We start from the raw sequence: 13,099 nt of genomic DNA, 5'->3' as shown, positions 1-13,099 counted from the left end.
GGCGTTGTCTTTACAAACCAGCTTCCTCAGGAGCCCACTTCTGAAACACAACCTGTTTGTGGTGTTTTGTATGCAACACGGCATCTTAAAAAAATTAAAACCAAATGCACACTTGAAGTAGTTCTCTTCAGAGAGCTTCAACAGAAAGTGCTTTAGGTGTTCAGAAAGAGATAAAATCTTAAAAAAACCCAAAAAACCAAAACCAAAAACATCTATAAGGAAACAGAATAGCCCTCTTTGTCAATGCTGCACATTCACTAACTACCAAGATGTGAGGAATTAGATGGGGTGTGCTTGCTCTTAAGCAAAAAGAAAAAAAAAGAAAAGAGAGAGAAAAAAAAAAAGTTTGTTTTCAAAGTCCCGAAAATGCCAACAAGACAGCTAAACAGAAAGGGATGTCTGAAGAATGACCCCTGGGTACGCTGGACACAGGGCTGGGGTTGGGGGCCTGTGGAGAGAGTAGAAGCTGGATCCCGGGGAGCCCTTCAGAACGGGTAAGACTTATGTATTCATTCATTTATTCCACACGCATTTATTGAGCACCTGCTGTGTGCTCGGCATGGCTCTGAGTGCAGGGAGCACAGCAATGACCAAGATGCACAAAACTCTGGCCCTCCCGGAGCTGACATTCAAGGGAATAATAATACAAACAAAATGAAACCAAAGGTTATGGAAGTAGTGCCCTTTGTGGGCAATGCCCTCCGAGATTTACTTGTGTCCTTTGATGAAAAATAATAATGCTGTTCAGATACAATACATTGATTTTTTTTGGAGGCATTCTTTGGGTGGGTGGTCGCCCAAAGTTTGAAAACCCCGACCCTTTGATCTCCCAACGAAAGCAACAAGGTACATTCCTCCCTTTTAGGAGAAAGAAACAGGCTCAGAGAGGTCGCATTGGGTGGGGCAGGGGGCTGTGCGGGGTGGGTTCCGCGGAAGCCACAAGCCCTGGGCCCCACAGGTGGCAGCGGCCGGCGCCTTCGCGCAGACCCTGCGGCGCTACACGTCGCTCAACCACCTGGCGCAGGCGGCGCGTGCTGTGCTGCAGAACACCGCGCAGATCAACCAGATGCTGAGCGATCTCAATCGCGTGGACTTCGCCAACGTGCAGGTGAGCGTGGACGGGGCAGGCGAGCGCGGGGCGGCCCGGCGGTTCGGGCCCGGGGCGGCGGTTGAGCCCCGGGCACCCGCCCGCTGTGTCCCAGGAGCAGGCCTCGTGGGTATGCCGCTGCGAGGACCGCGTGGTGCAGCGGCTGGAGCAGGACTTCAAAGTGACTCTGCAGCAGCAGAACTCGCTGGAGCAGTGGGCGGCCTGGCTGGACGGCGTCGTGAGCCAAGTGCTTAAGCCCTACCAGGGCAGCGCCGGCTTTCCCAAGGCCGCTAAGCTCTTCCTCCTCAAGTGGTCCTTCTACAGGTGCGCGCTGGCTGGGCGGGATGCGGGCGGGGAAGGGGCTGGGTGGGAGGACGATCCTCCCACCAGGGCCGGACCCAGAGAAGGCTCCTTTGCTTTGGGATCAGGCGAAAATGGGACCAGTGAAGGCTCCGCCTCTTCGAGGAGGGTGGGGCTGGATGAGCGCCCCAGCCCCACCCTCTCTGGCTGGACCAGAGAAAGCCCCACCCCCTGGGGGGACTCGGGTGCCTTTTAGAAAGTCGAGGGTCCTGCTGGTGGTGGGCGGGGCTCGGGCCCTCCTCCCTCTCTGAGGGACGCCTTCCCTCTCTGACCGGGAAGCCTGTGCGGGGCCGGGCGGTGGTAGCTGGGCTTGCTCCGGCCTGAGGTCCTTACGGCAGGGAAGAGGGGCGCGGGGCGGGTCCCGGCCTGAGGATTTCCTCTCTGTCGCCTCCCACAGCTCCATGGTGATCCGGGACCTGACTCTGCGCAGCGCCGCCAGCTTCGGCTCCTTCCATCTCATACGGCTGCTCTACGATGAGTACATGTACTACCTGATCGAGCATCGCGTGGCCCAGGCCAAGGGCGAGACCCCCATTGCCGTCATGGGCGAGGTGCGCACGACGGGTCCGCTGAGGGCACGGGAGGGGTGCCCCTAGGCAGGACCCTCATTCCTTCTCCTCTCCCCTCCTTCCAGTTCGCCAACCTGGCCACCACGCTGAACCCCCTGGACCCGGACAAAGGTAGGTAAAGCGTGCCCCTACCGAGGGCCAGAGTCCAGGGGGTGGCGTACAGCGAGGCTGGGGTGGAGGAGGCGGCGGTTGCGGAGCCATGTGGCGGCCTGGTGGCGCCGCCGCCCCGCGCTGAGCCAGGCCTGGTCCGTGTACCCCAGACGAGGAGGAGGAAGAGGAGGAGGAAAGCGAGGACGAGCTGCCGCAGGACATCTCGCTCGCGGCCGGTGGCGAGTCACCCGCGCTGGGCCCCGAGGCTCTGGAGCCACCGGCCAAGCTGGCGCGGACAGACGCACGTGGCCTCTTCGTGCAGGCGCTGCCCTCCAGCTAAGCCTGTGGCCTCCCCCGCCGCACCCCGCCGCCCCGCCCGCCCTACCCTGCTGCCCCTCCTCGCCAGGGTCCCTCACAGCTTCTGTGGCTTCGCTGTCACCGCTCCAGCCTCGGCCGGGGCCGGGAGGGGGCCTCCGAGACAGGGAAGGTAAGGGGGTCCCTGCCCCGGATGGAGCGGGCACAATCACAGGGCCGGGCGGAGCCGCAGCTGCAAACTCTGACACAAAAGACGTGCCTTAAGGAACCCGCCGACGTGCCCAGGTGCCCCCTGGGGCAGCCAGCTTGGCCCTTGGCCCCAAAGGCCGCAGCATCTCCCTCCCCCACCCCCCCCCCAGGGGGCAGGCAGGCAGGCCCCCTCCCTTGCAGAACTGTTAACTTATTCAGCTCGCTGGCTTTGCACAGCCTGTCCTAGGCCCAGCCCTGAGCCCCGGGTGGGCGCAGGTGGGCATCACCTGGGGACCCGCCACTGTCAGCAGCAGCCCCGGGATCCCTCCCCCAGCAGCCCCACCGCTTCCCACTCCTTGGTATAAGTGCAATTAAAGCTGTGGGTGTCGCATCTTCTCCAGAGCTGGGCCCTCCCTTGCTCCGCAGCCCTAGAGGGGGGCACTGCCCGGCCTGGATAGGGGGAGGGCAGAAGGGGCACCACCTCCAGCTTCCAAAGAGCAGCAGGCTGGACAGGGCGCCAAGCCCAGAGGGACCTGCTGCAGGCAGCGGGCCCGGAAGTGCCCACGCCTGCCCCAGCCAGGGCTGGGTGCTCCACTCGCTCAGATCCTGGACCCCGAGTCCTGGGCCCTCCTCGCCGCTGGTCTGTAATGGAATCTCTACGCTCCTACTCCCCCTGGAGACCGTGCTTCTCCTCCATGCGTGCGATCCCCGCCCTCCACATGACTATTGTGCGATTTGTGAGCGCCGCCTGAGCGGAGTCGGTAACTTGTTGGGTTTTTTTCCAACCATCATGGCCTTATCTGTTCCGGTTTTCTCAGTGTTTTCAACCTGTGAGATAGATGTTTATGGCAAAAAGCGAAAAAAAGAAAAAACAAACCTGATCTATTGTATAAAAATCACTATTTTGTGTGCTCCGTGTGCTCCAGCTTTTGGGGTGGCTTGCCGACTCCCCCTCCTTACCCCTCGGGGCCTCCCTTCTCCTGGTGGTGGAAGTGTCCACGCGTGTGGTAGTCTAGTGTGCCGAGCTGTTTTCTACCTTTTTGTAGTCTTTCTTAAAACACAATAAATTCCGCTGTGATATTTGCCTACTGCTGACTTGCCGGCCTTGGTGGGAACCTTGGGGCTGGGGGCTCCAGCTGGGCCCCGAGCACCTGAGTGGCAGGCAGTAAAGGGAACTCAGTGAGGTTCAGAAATAAAACATTTATTATGTGAAGAGGAACAACAGGGCCGGGAAGGGGAGGTGTGATGGCCACGAGGTTCACCACCTCAGGGCGGGGGAGAGGCTGGGGGTGGACAGGGCAGGGGTATGGGATCCATCTGGCCTCCCTGGGGTGTGGGTAGGGGGGCAACGTCCACACCTGTAGCCGAGAAAAGGGGCAAACTCGTGAGGAACGAGGCCCACGGCCAGCTTAGGGTGAAGGCGGGCGCTCAAGGCTGGTGGGGCAGGGGGCTCCCTCCCTCTGCCCCTTTCCAACTTAAATAGGCATAAATAAGAAGCGTCCAGACTCTCAGGCCACCAGGGGCTGCCCCGCCCAGCCCCCTTCCCGCAGCCTAACACTAGTGCCGGTCATCGGTCGGTCGGCAGAGGCTGCCGGGAAGGCGGCCAGCTCCCAGGCCGCGGAGGTAGTTGGAGTCAGTGTCCAGGGCGGCCGGGCCCTCACAGCACAATCCACGTGTATCGCTCACTGTCTGCCAGAACCTTCAGTGAGCACCCTGCAGGGAAGGGTGGGGACAAAGCCTTGGAACCTTGGCCTGCCCAGGCTGTAGGAGAGGCCTCTTTCCCTGACTTGATATGGGCCCAAAAGGTTCTGGAAAGCAGGCACCCTGCAAAGTTATGTCTGCCTCCTGCCTGCAGCCTTTCAATAAAATGTCTGTTGAATGACTGAATGACTGGCCGGGGGCCCCCAGGTGCCACACCTGAGCTGGCCCCCTGGCCTTGGCCTGGGCTGCCCTCCCCTCACCCAATGCCACGGTGTCCACTAGCTCAGCCAATGTGCTCCTCCATTCAGCAACACTTAGGGATTAGTGCGTGCTCTGGGCCTGGCCTGGCCCCAGGATAAGGACCTCAGTCCTGGACTGTCGTCAGGTCACGGGGCCCACCTTTGTGCAGCGCCTCGTTGGTCATCCTGTTGACATAACGGCCGCTGCTCTCGGGCACCAGCCACTTCATGACCATGTCCACGCAGCTCTTGCGGTATGAGCTCCAGACGCTGCCGCTGAGGGAGAGGGGGTGAGCAGTTCTCCTCACCCTGGCCCAACCCACCCCCAGCCCTGGCCCCCGGCCCTGGCTCACCTGGTCTGCCCTTTGACCTCAGTGAGGTCGCCCACGCTGACTGTCACAAAGATGCCCGTGTTGAGGTCCCACGCCACCTTGAGGCTGGTGTGATAGGTCTTTGGTCTACAGCGGGGAGGGATGGTGAGCAGAGGAGAAAGGGAGTGGGACCACAGGGTCCCTGAGCTTGAACCCAGGCTACCCAAAGGGGCCTTTATCTTTGAAGCAGTAATGGAGCGGCCAGTCCAAGTTTTGGTGGGCAGGGGGAGTCTTCTCACATCCCCCCTTCCCCCCACTGAGAGGTCTTGAGTGCAGGACCCCGCTGGGCAAGGGTGAGGGTGGGGTCCCTGCCCACTCACCGGAGCTGGCCCTCCTCGGTGGGGGATGGGAACGCCAGGAGCAGCAGGCCAATGTTAATGAGGACCTGGTTGGTTTCTGGGCAGACCTGGGGGGCGGGGTGTGGATGGTGACACACACTGAGAGTGCTGCCCAGAGCTGGGAGGCCCTGGGCCTGCCCTGCCCGACACCTGGGCCCACCTCCAGGATGACAATATCGTAGTCGCTGAAGGAACAGAACTGGTGACCCCAAGTGGCATCATGGCGGATGACCTCGTTGATGACATACTCGAAGTCCAGTGTGAGCTGCTCCACTGTCAGGTACTGACCCTGTGGACAGTGGGCAGAGGGGGAGGGGGAGGATTGCGCCAACTGCCATCCCAGCAGGTCCCCCGGGAGCTGCCCCTGGGCCTGCCCGCTGCCAGCACCAACCTGGACGGCAGCCTGCTCCCGCATGGGCCGTAGGTTGCGGCCGCGGAGATCAGTCACCACGAAGGGCAGGGAGATCTTGTCATCCTCCAACTCTGAGGGGGCAGGACGTGGGGGTAGGGATGGCGGTAGGAGGCCTAGAGGCCCCTCCAGGCCAGCCTCCCACACCTGGGACCCCACCAGGTGGGCTCCCCGCTCACCATCCTCTGGCTCCGTCCCCTCACCGGACCCCAACACATAATACAGCTTGGTGTAGTTGACGTATCCAGGCTCGGAGGCGGGCACCTCTGCTGCAAGGGGGCTGTCCCGGGGCACCGCCTCCCCACCTGGGGCCAGGGGCTCAGAGGGCAGGCGGCAGCGGCTGCTAGAGGGCCCCGGGCAGGGGGGTGGCCGGACTTCCTCCGAGGCCCCACCCTTGGCCTCTTTGGCCCTGCGGAAGATGTCAGCCACAAACTCCTTGGCTTTGGCGATGGCAGGCGAGTGCTCAGGGGCCCCAGAAGGCCGGGCTGGGGCCGCTTCGGGGCAGAGGGTGGGGAGGACAGGGGGCATCTCTGGGCTCTGGGGCCCAGGGGGGCTGGGAGGGGCCGGGGGGTAGGTGGTGTGGTCGTACAGGATTTGGCAGAAGCTGCTATCACCTGGAACATAAAAATAAAGTGATGGATGTGGGAAAGGGGTCAATAGATGAGTTCAAGTCCAGAATGCTCTTCCGATCTCCCTCATTATGCTGGGGGGTTCTTAGAAATCCACCATGAGGAGACCCCTCTAGAAGATGTACATATTCTGAGATCAGTCTGAAACACCCAAAAGGGAAAAAGGACTTTTACTTACACACACACACCCCCCCCCATCATGTTCATTCAAACCTTCCTCTTGAGCATCTGCTGTATGCCACACACTGAGGACTAAGGAGTGAACAAGACAGACAAAAATCCCTGCGCTTGGTAAGCTGACATGTCATCATCATACCAGATAAAAGCCACTTAAGTTTGACAGTTTACTACACAGCCCTCTGTCCTTCCCAACGCGAGCCAGACCAGCACAGGCACAGACTGCCCGAATCCCAGGCCTCTATGACCCCATCTGACTGGGAGGCAGATCCCCCTCTGGGGAATGTCAGTGTGGAGAGCCCAGCGCATTCACGAGCAGCAGCATGGCCAGGCCCTGGGCTCTGCCTGCCCTGCTTCATTTGGGCCCCCCTCAAGCAACCCTTGGAGAGGGGAACTGTCCTCCCAGTTCAGACTCGGGACTGAGGCTCAGAGAAACTCGTCCAAGGTCGCACTGAGAGATAATACAACTCTGCCAATGAACTCCTGTCTGCCAGAGTGACGGCGCTTCTTCCGGAGGGGAGGGGGAGTGAGTGGAAAATGTTCAAGTCAAACCCCCCCCTGCGTGAGCGCCCTCCTGGGGCGAGATGAGTGTTACCACTGATGACAATGCCCCTCACCTGGGCTGTGTGCACACGGGCTGAACCCGGTCCCACGTGGTCCTTCCTAACGGGGCAGGGGGTGGCAGCCCCATCCAGGCCTGGCCTGTTGGGGGCTCACGGCTTGGCGAGAAGCAGGGCCTCGCCCATGCCGGCACAGGTGGCCAGGGCAGGGGTGGGAGCCCCCTGGACAGGCCTGAGGACAAGCACCCTGCCCCTTGCTGGTCCGTGGGCTTAGTTATATACGTAGAATCCTCTTTTCATGTCCATTACCCTCCCACACCCCTAGGGACAACCATTTTAAATGTAGTTAGTGGGTAACTTTTCTTTTTCTTTTTTTTGGGCTGCACCGCGCAGCTTGCAGGATCTCAGTTCCCCGACCAGGGACTGAACCCAGGCCCTAAGTGAAAGCACAGAGTCCTAACCACTGGACTACCAGGGAATTCGCAGTGGGCATCTTTATTTGACTGCATTCTGGCAAAATTGGAACACGTCTTAAATTTAAATATAAGTGGTATCAGTATCAGGTGACAGATCTTCTTGTGTTTCTTCTGCACTTGAACATGTCTTTAAGGTACACTCTCCACAGATGTGCACGTTGGGGTTCTCCCTGCTGATCCAAGGGAAGCGCCCACCCTGTCCTACCTCCCCAAACCCCAGCGATGGACACCAGGCAGCCCCTGGCTCCTGCCACCAAACACTCAAGACAGGTCTGGGTGCAGCGCTGCTGGGCCACAGGCACGTCTGTTGCCATAAGGCCCTGGGAGAGCGGGAGAGCCCCCAGGGCCCCACGCTGCCACCAGCCAGTGGCATTATCCAGCCTTTTAACATCTGCCACTCTGCTGGGGGACATCACCTGATTTTCACTGGCATTTCTGCGATCATCAAAGATGTAAGAAGGCCATCTGTCCACTAACCACTCCCTGAAATTTTTAATCAACATTTCTCTTTTTGCGGAGAAAAACGCACTGTACTGTCCAGCATGGTAGCCACTGACCGCACGTGACTACTTGAACTTAACATGACTAAAACTAAATTGAACAACTCGGTTCCCTGGTCACATGAGCCACGGTCAAGTGGCTACTGGTGGCAGCTAGAGCAGATACAGCAGATCTGGAACATCCCAGCCCTGTGGAAAGTTCTAGTGGACGGCGCGGGGGTGGGGCGTGGCTGGGTTTGGATGCCACATTCCCACTTCCCGGCTGCGTGACCTTGGATGAGGGACTTCACCTCCCCAGGGCCCTGGTCTCCTCATCTGTGATGCGGGGTAGTGACAGCACTGAGCTCGCAGGGCCGCTTGGCCAAGTCATTAGGTCACAGGGCCCCGAGGCTGACAGCGCACGCGCAAAGGGCCTGTCCTCAGACCTGGGGGCCTACCTGCCGAGTGGACCGAGACGGCGCAGGCCACCAGGGAGTAGCTGGTGTTGAGCAGCACCACCTGGTCCTTCTTGAGCTGGAAGGCGGGCTGGAAAGTGGGGAAGGGGTAGACCACCTGGTACTTGGTGTGCAGCATGAAGCCATGCCGCAGGCACTGCGCGCTCGGGTCACCTGCAGCGACACAGGCCACGCAGGCTCAGCTGTGGCCCCAGGGCGGGGAAGCAGGCAGCCTGCGCCCCAGGCCCCGGCCCCTCACCTGGGTGGGCGCGGCTGGCGTCCCGGCAGGCAGCACAGCGTCCTGGCGGCGGCACGGCCACGGTGCTGATGTAGATGTCCCGGTGGTTCTCGTCGCTCATCATCATCATGTTCATGAGCATGCCGTTGGCTGAGCGAGTGCTGGGGGCCAGCACAGCCTCAGAGCCTGGCCCAGGCGCCCGCCCCACCCACCCCTGACCACCCTATCCCTAAGTCTCACTTGAAGCCGAAGACAATGACCTTCGAGGCGTCACTGGGCCACTCGCACACAGTCAGGTACAGGTCACTGTAGATCTCCTCATCCTGGAAGAGCCGTACCTGCCGGACCTGAGAGGCATGTTTGGGTCGGGGGTCCGAGCGGGCCCAAGGCCCACCCGAGGCCGCACCAGCCAGCAGTACCGGGCCAGGGAGCCCCAAACAGCCCCCACCAGCACCCCTCTGCCTTCCTGAGGACAGGCTGAGGAGACTCACAAGCATTTCCCCTCACAAGTGGGGGACACAGGGAGGCCAGGCCCAGGAAAGGACACGGCCAAGGAGAGCCCTGCCCCAGCAGAGGGGGCTCAGCCAGACACATCGGTTCCAAGCCCAACCCACCCTGAAACCTGTTCTCCTCTCTGAGCTCGTGTGTAAACTGGGGTTAACGGCACTCACCTCCTGGGCTGGGGCATTTGAGGAGTCGAGGTCGGGGCCTAAATTGGGTGTGGCAGCCTGCTGGGTCCTAACAAAGCTAATGGGTCCCTCCTGGCTTGAGCCCTCAAACCATATGAAATGGCTGCCGTTTACCCATTTTCAACTCTAAAAATGGCGATTTCCTACACTTCGACCTAACACTTGGAGTCTCAGCAATGGCCCCATGAGTACGCTGTTCTCATTTGCGGACGTGAAACCCGAGGCTCAGAGGGGTGCCGTGACCGGTGGGAGCCGTGCTGTTGGAAGGGACGCCCAGCGCCAGGCCTGGCCCTACCAGCCTGAGCTTGCTGTGGACGTTGAACTCCCACCAGTACAGGTGGTAGATGTAGAAAGAGAAGTCGTCGTCCCCGCTGCTGCTGGTGTAGGAGAGAACATAACGGCCGCACTTGGAAAAGCCCAGGAAGATGTGTCTGTGTGGATGGGGGGAGGGGCAGAGTAACCAGGTCAGGGCCAGCCTGACGCCCCACCCAGCCACCCCCCTGCCTGGCCCCAGCCTCACCCTGCATAGAGAAAGTCTTCGTCCACAATGTTCTTGAGAGAGACGCAGACCCTGGGTGGCAGCTTCCGGAAGAGGCGAGGAGAGAGCTGCCCACTGATCTGAGGAAGGGGCAGCCAGGGCTCTTGAGGCGCCACGTGGCGGAAACAGCCTGCAGCCCCCCAGTCCCCTCGCCCAAGGCCGAGCAGCACCTTCGGGGTCCAGCCCAGCCATGCAGGCCTACTCCCTGACAACCATAGCGGTCCAGGGAGGTCCAAGCTCTGGAAGGTGCAAACGGCGTGAGCCTGACTCTCCACCAGGGACCCGAGCCATCCTCCCACCTCCATAGCCTCAGGGTTCCTCTTGCCTAAGCCCCCAACCTTTGAGGACTAGGACTGGCATCACCGCCCCCAGTCACCCCTGGCCCACACTGGGCCACGGAGCTGCCTTCCTGAAGGCTGCCTCACTGCACAGTGAGCTGTGGGCCTCGAGAACCGCTAAGGAGCCTGGCATGGGGGCTTGACCAACTACACTCACCTGTTCCCGACCCACTAGCCCATACACGGGGCGCACAGGCCCCTCGGGGGCCAGCTGAGGCAGACAGAAGGGTAAACCTGACCAGTGACCTTCCAACTCCTGCCCAATTCCCCCTTCCAACAGACTCCCTCATCCCAAAAACTTCACCAAGGACGGATTTGGGGGGCCAGGCAGGCACAAGTTGGGCACTGGGGGATCAGAGCACCTTGGACCCTGCTATCCAGTCTAATGGGGGAGATACAACCCAGCCCTCAAGGAGATCCCAGGGTGGAACAGCCCTGTCAGCGAGGCCCAGGCTGCTGGGGAGACACAATCCCTGTCCAGGGAGCTTCCAAGCTAAGGGCGGAGCCACAGCCCAACCCAGGAGCAGTCAAGCTGAGGGTGGAGACTGTCCCTGCCCAAGGAACTCCAGTCAAAAGGAGAAGCCACAGCCCTGCGCTCACAGAGTTCCCAGCCTAATGGACAAGGCACACTACTCCCAATCCATGGAGACACAGACCTGCCCCAGTTGCTGCTGACCTGACAGCAGACTGTCCGCCCTCCCGGAGCTCCCAAACTGATGGGGGAAAGATCCCAGCACACTGAGAGTTTACAGTATCATGGGGAGACAGAGCCCTGCTCAGGTAGCTGAAGATCAGGCCTTCTCCAGGGAGCTCCCTCCCATTCAATGCGGGAGGCAGACGCAGCTACAGGAACTCCCAGCTCCCCTGTGGTCAGAGCTGGACAGAGAGAGGAACCCCAGGCGGAGGAATCCCAAAGCCGGTAGCAAGCGCTCTGCCAAGGGGGCGGTAAGGCTCCATAACGGAAGGGCCGTGGGAGCAGGGTTTTGAAAAATGAGTCTGACCCTGGATCGCCCCCTTCCTCCTTACTCCCCCAGCGGCCTCTAAGGCCCCCTCCATCCAAGCCCCCTTCACGGGGCCCCGCCCCCAGCCCCTCCATCCAAGCCCCATCCCCGGGACCCCGCCCCCAACCCCCTTCATCCAAGCTCCCGCAGCAGCCCCCCCAATCCAAGCCGTCTCCCCGGGGCCCCGCCCAACCCCTTTCCTCCGAGCCCCCCTCCCCCGGGGCTCCGCCCCCAACCCCTCACCCCGCGAACGCCCTCCCTCCCTCCGCCTCCCTCGTCCCTCCTCCCCACCCTTCGACGCGCTCCTCCCAGACTCCAGGCCTCACCTTGACCCGCTCCAGCTGCTTGAGGACGTGCTCCCGCCGCCGCCCCGTTGCCCGCTTCCCCCCGGCGCCCCCGGGGCCGCCGCCGCCGCTCCCGGCCCCGCTGTTCCGCTCCGATTTCGAGCTGGGCGCCATTTTCACCCCCTCCCTCCACTTCCGGAGCAACCGGCCTCTTAGCCCCACCCCCTCCGCCTCTTCATTGGCCCTTTCTCGGCACTGCCGCCCGCGGGTTGGGTGAAAGCTCTCACTCAGGGCCTTTGCCCGCTACGCCTGTCCATCACAGCCACCTCGGCCCTTGATTGGTAGAGACGGTACAGTCCCCGCGGCCTGTCGCCGTATTCCCGCCTTCCCGCAAGGACGCCCCCGTCAGAGGCCCCATTTGCGCCCCTCGCCGAGATGACTGTGACTCAATAGGCAGAGGCGCCCATCAGTCCCCACGGCGTCACGCCCCCTTGTGGCTGGTGGGTTTCCATGGAGACCCAGGTGGTCCAGGCCTGTGGGCGGGGCGATGGGAGCCTGTGGTCCAGAAGGACCAGAATTCCCAGCCCAGGGATCTCCGCGCCCCGTCCGGGTGCGCGGAGGCCTGGCGAGCATCCCGGGGCCACCGGGCCGGGCCGAAGGAAGGGATTTGCAAAATAAAAGGAAGAAATTCGATTAAAACATCTTTCAGATGGTCTGGGGGGCGGCCTGACTGGATGATGATGATGGTAATAATGACAACATTAATCACTTGTATATCACTTTACACTTGCCAGAAACAGTTCTGAGCTTACGGTTCTATGTAGTAGGTCGCTGTTATGCCCCTTTTATAGATGATAGTAATAACAATTGTTTAATGTCTGTTATGAGTATCATCTTCCTGTGCTTTTAGCTCATTTAACTTTCAAAACCGTTTTGGAGATGGGTCCTTTTATTATCTTCATTTTACACATGATAAAACTGAGCCTTACAGTGTAGCGTTCCTGAATGGTACATATATACCCCAGATGCAAACTGTTACTATAATCAGAGAAGAATCAAATGGATCTGGCTCTCATATTCTTCCAAGCCTCTCACATTCATTTATTCAACAAATACTTATTGAGCACCTACTATGTTCTAAGCGCTGGGGATACAGCAGTAAAAAAGACAGATAATAAACAAGAAAATTAATTTATGTTATCTAATTCCAGCTAGGATTAGAGAGGAAGGAAGAAGGCTGCTTAAACAGGGCAGTTAGTGAGGGGCCCTGTGAAGGTGAGGAGGAGGAATATTCCAGCAAAAACAAAGGTTTCAGGGTGGCAAGATTGAGAGACCATAAAAAGACCAGTTGGGCCAGAGCAGGAATGAGCAAGGAAGAAAGTAAGAAAGGAAAACAGACAAGGACCAGGAAGCAGGTAGGGAGTGTATGAGGCTTGTAGGTAAGAAAGACACCTGGATTTCACTCTTAAGGAAGAGGGAAGGCATAAAAGGAAGTCTCTGGAAGGTTTTTAATAGAAGATGATGGAATCTGAGATGAACTTTAAAAGATCATTGTGATCCAAAGAAT

The 13,099-nt window shown here is 59.8% G+C and overlaps 2 protein-coding genes across 6 annotated transcripts in view; one reads left to right on the top strand and one right to left on the bottom strand.

Annotated features, from left to right (window-relative positions):
• The window catches only part of RFX1 (regulatory factor X1), a 31,660-nt gene extending 27,970 nt beyond the window's left edge, over positions 1 to 3,690 (top strand). For 2 of the 3 annotated variants that reach the window (XM_027084963.1, XM_027084962.1), the window contains 5 exons: positions 959 to 1,108; positions 1,203 to 1,411; positions 1,845 to 1,998; positions 2,082 to 2,127; positions 2,277 to 3,486. In XM_027084963.1, the coding sequence (XP_026940764.1) occupies positions 959 to 1,108; positions 1,203 to 1,411; positions 1,845 to 1,998; positions 2,082 to 2,127; positions 2,277 to 2,446 (729 nt within the window). In that variant the 3' untranslated portion in view covers positions 2,447 to 3,486. Of the gene's footprint in view, positions 1 to 958; positions 1,109 to 1,202; positions 1,412 to 1,844; positions 1,999 to 2,081; positions 2,128 to 2,276 lie in introns of all 3 variants that reach the window. The other variant, XM_027084961.1, reaches the window with a different exon arrangement.
• A 100-nt stretch (positions 3,691 to 3,790) lies between these two features.
• On the bottom strand, positions 3,791 to 11,740 carry DCAF15 (DDB1 and CUL4 associated factor 15). Of its 3 annotated transcripts, XM_027084966.1 has the most exons (13): positions 11,575 to 11,740; positions 9,892 to 9,989; positions 9,667 to 9,802; positions 8,923 to 9,029; positions 8,704 to 8,843; positions 8,448 to 8,618; positions 5,848 to 6,282; positions 5,651 to 5,742; positions 5,420 to 5,548; positions 5,242 to 5,327; positions 4,904 to 5,008; positions 4,711 to 4,826; positions 3,791 to 4,323 (listed from the first exon to the last, which is right to left on the bottom strand). In XM_027084966.1, exons 1-13 carry the CDS (start codon positions 11,704 to 11,706, stop codon positions 4,268 to 4,270), a joined length of 1,803 nt encoding a protein of 600 aa, XP_026940767.1. In that variant the 5' UTR covers positions 11,707 to 11,740; the 3' UTR covers positions 3,791 to 4,267. The 3 variants fall into 3 exon arrangements, with proteins under 3 accessions (XP_026940767.1, XP_026940766.1, XP_026940768.1); XM_027084965.1 differs by lacking the exon at positions 11,575 to 11,740 and having other exon boundaries at positions 9,892 to 11,268; XM_027084967.1 differs by lacking the exons at positions 8,448 to 8,618; positions 11,575 to 11,740 and having other exon boundaries at positions 3,796 to 4,323; positions 9,892 to 11,268.
• Positions 11,741 to 13,099: the final 1,359 nt, after the last annotated feature.

Source organism: Aethalodelphis obliquidens, unplaced genomic scaffold, assembly GCF_003676395.1.
Source record: "Aethalodelphis obliquidens isolate GAN/ISIS:26980383/991018 unplaced genomic scaffold, ASM367639v1 scaffold53, whole genome shotgun sequence".
NCBI classification, from domain to species: domain Eukaryota; kingdom Metazoa; phylum Chordata; class Mammalia; order Artiodactyla; family Delphinidae; genus Aethalodelphis; species Aethalodelphis obliquidens.
Note: the sequence above shows the minus strand (reverse complement) of the source record. Positions and strands in the feature narration are given on the sequence as shown.

Bases quoted from the DNA above. Each gene is read 5' to 3' on its own strand.
- DCAF15 (XM_027084965.1), bottom strand. From the start codon at position 10,214: ATGGAGGTGGGAGGATGGCTCGGGTCCCTGGTGGAGAGTCAGGCTCAC. The intron at 5,743-5,847 runs GTGAGCGGGGAG...CTGCCCCCTCAG, and splicing joins GGGGACGGAGCCAGAGGATG to AGTTGGAGGATGACAAGATC. The intron at 4,324-4,710 runs GTGGGCCCCGTG...CCTTCCCTGCAG, and splicing joins CAACGAGGCGCTGCACAAAG to GGTGCTCACTGAAGGTTCTG.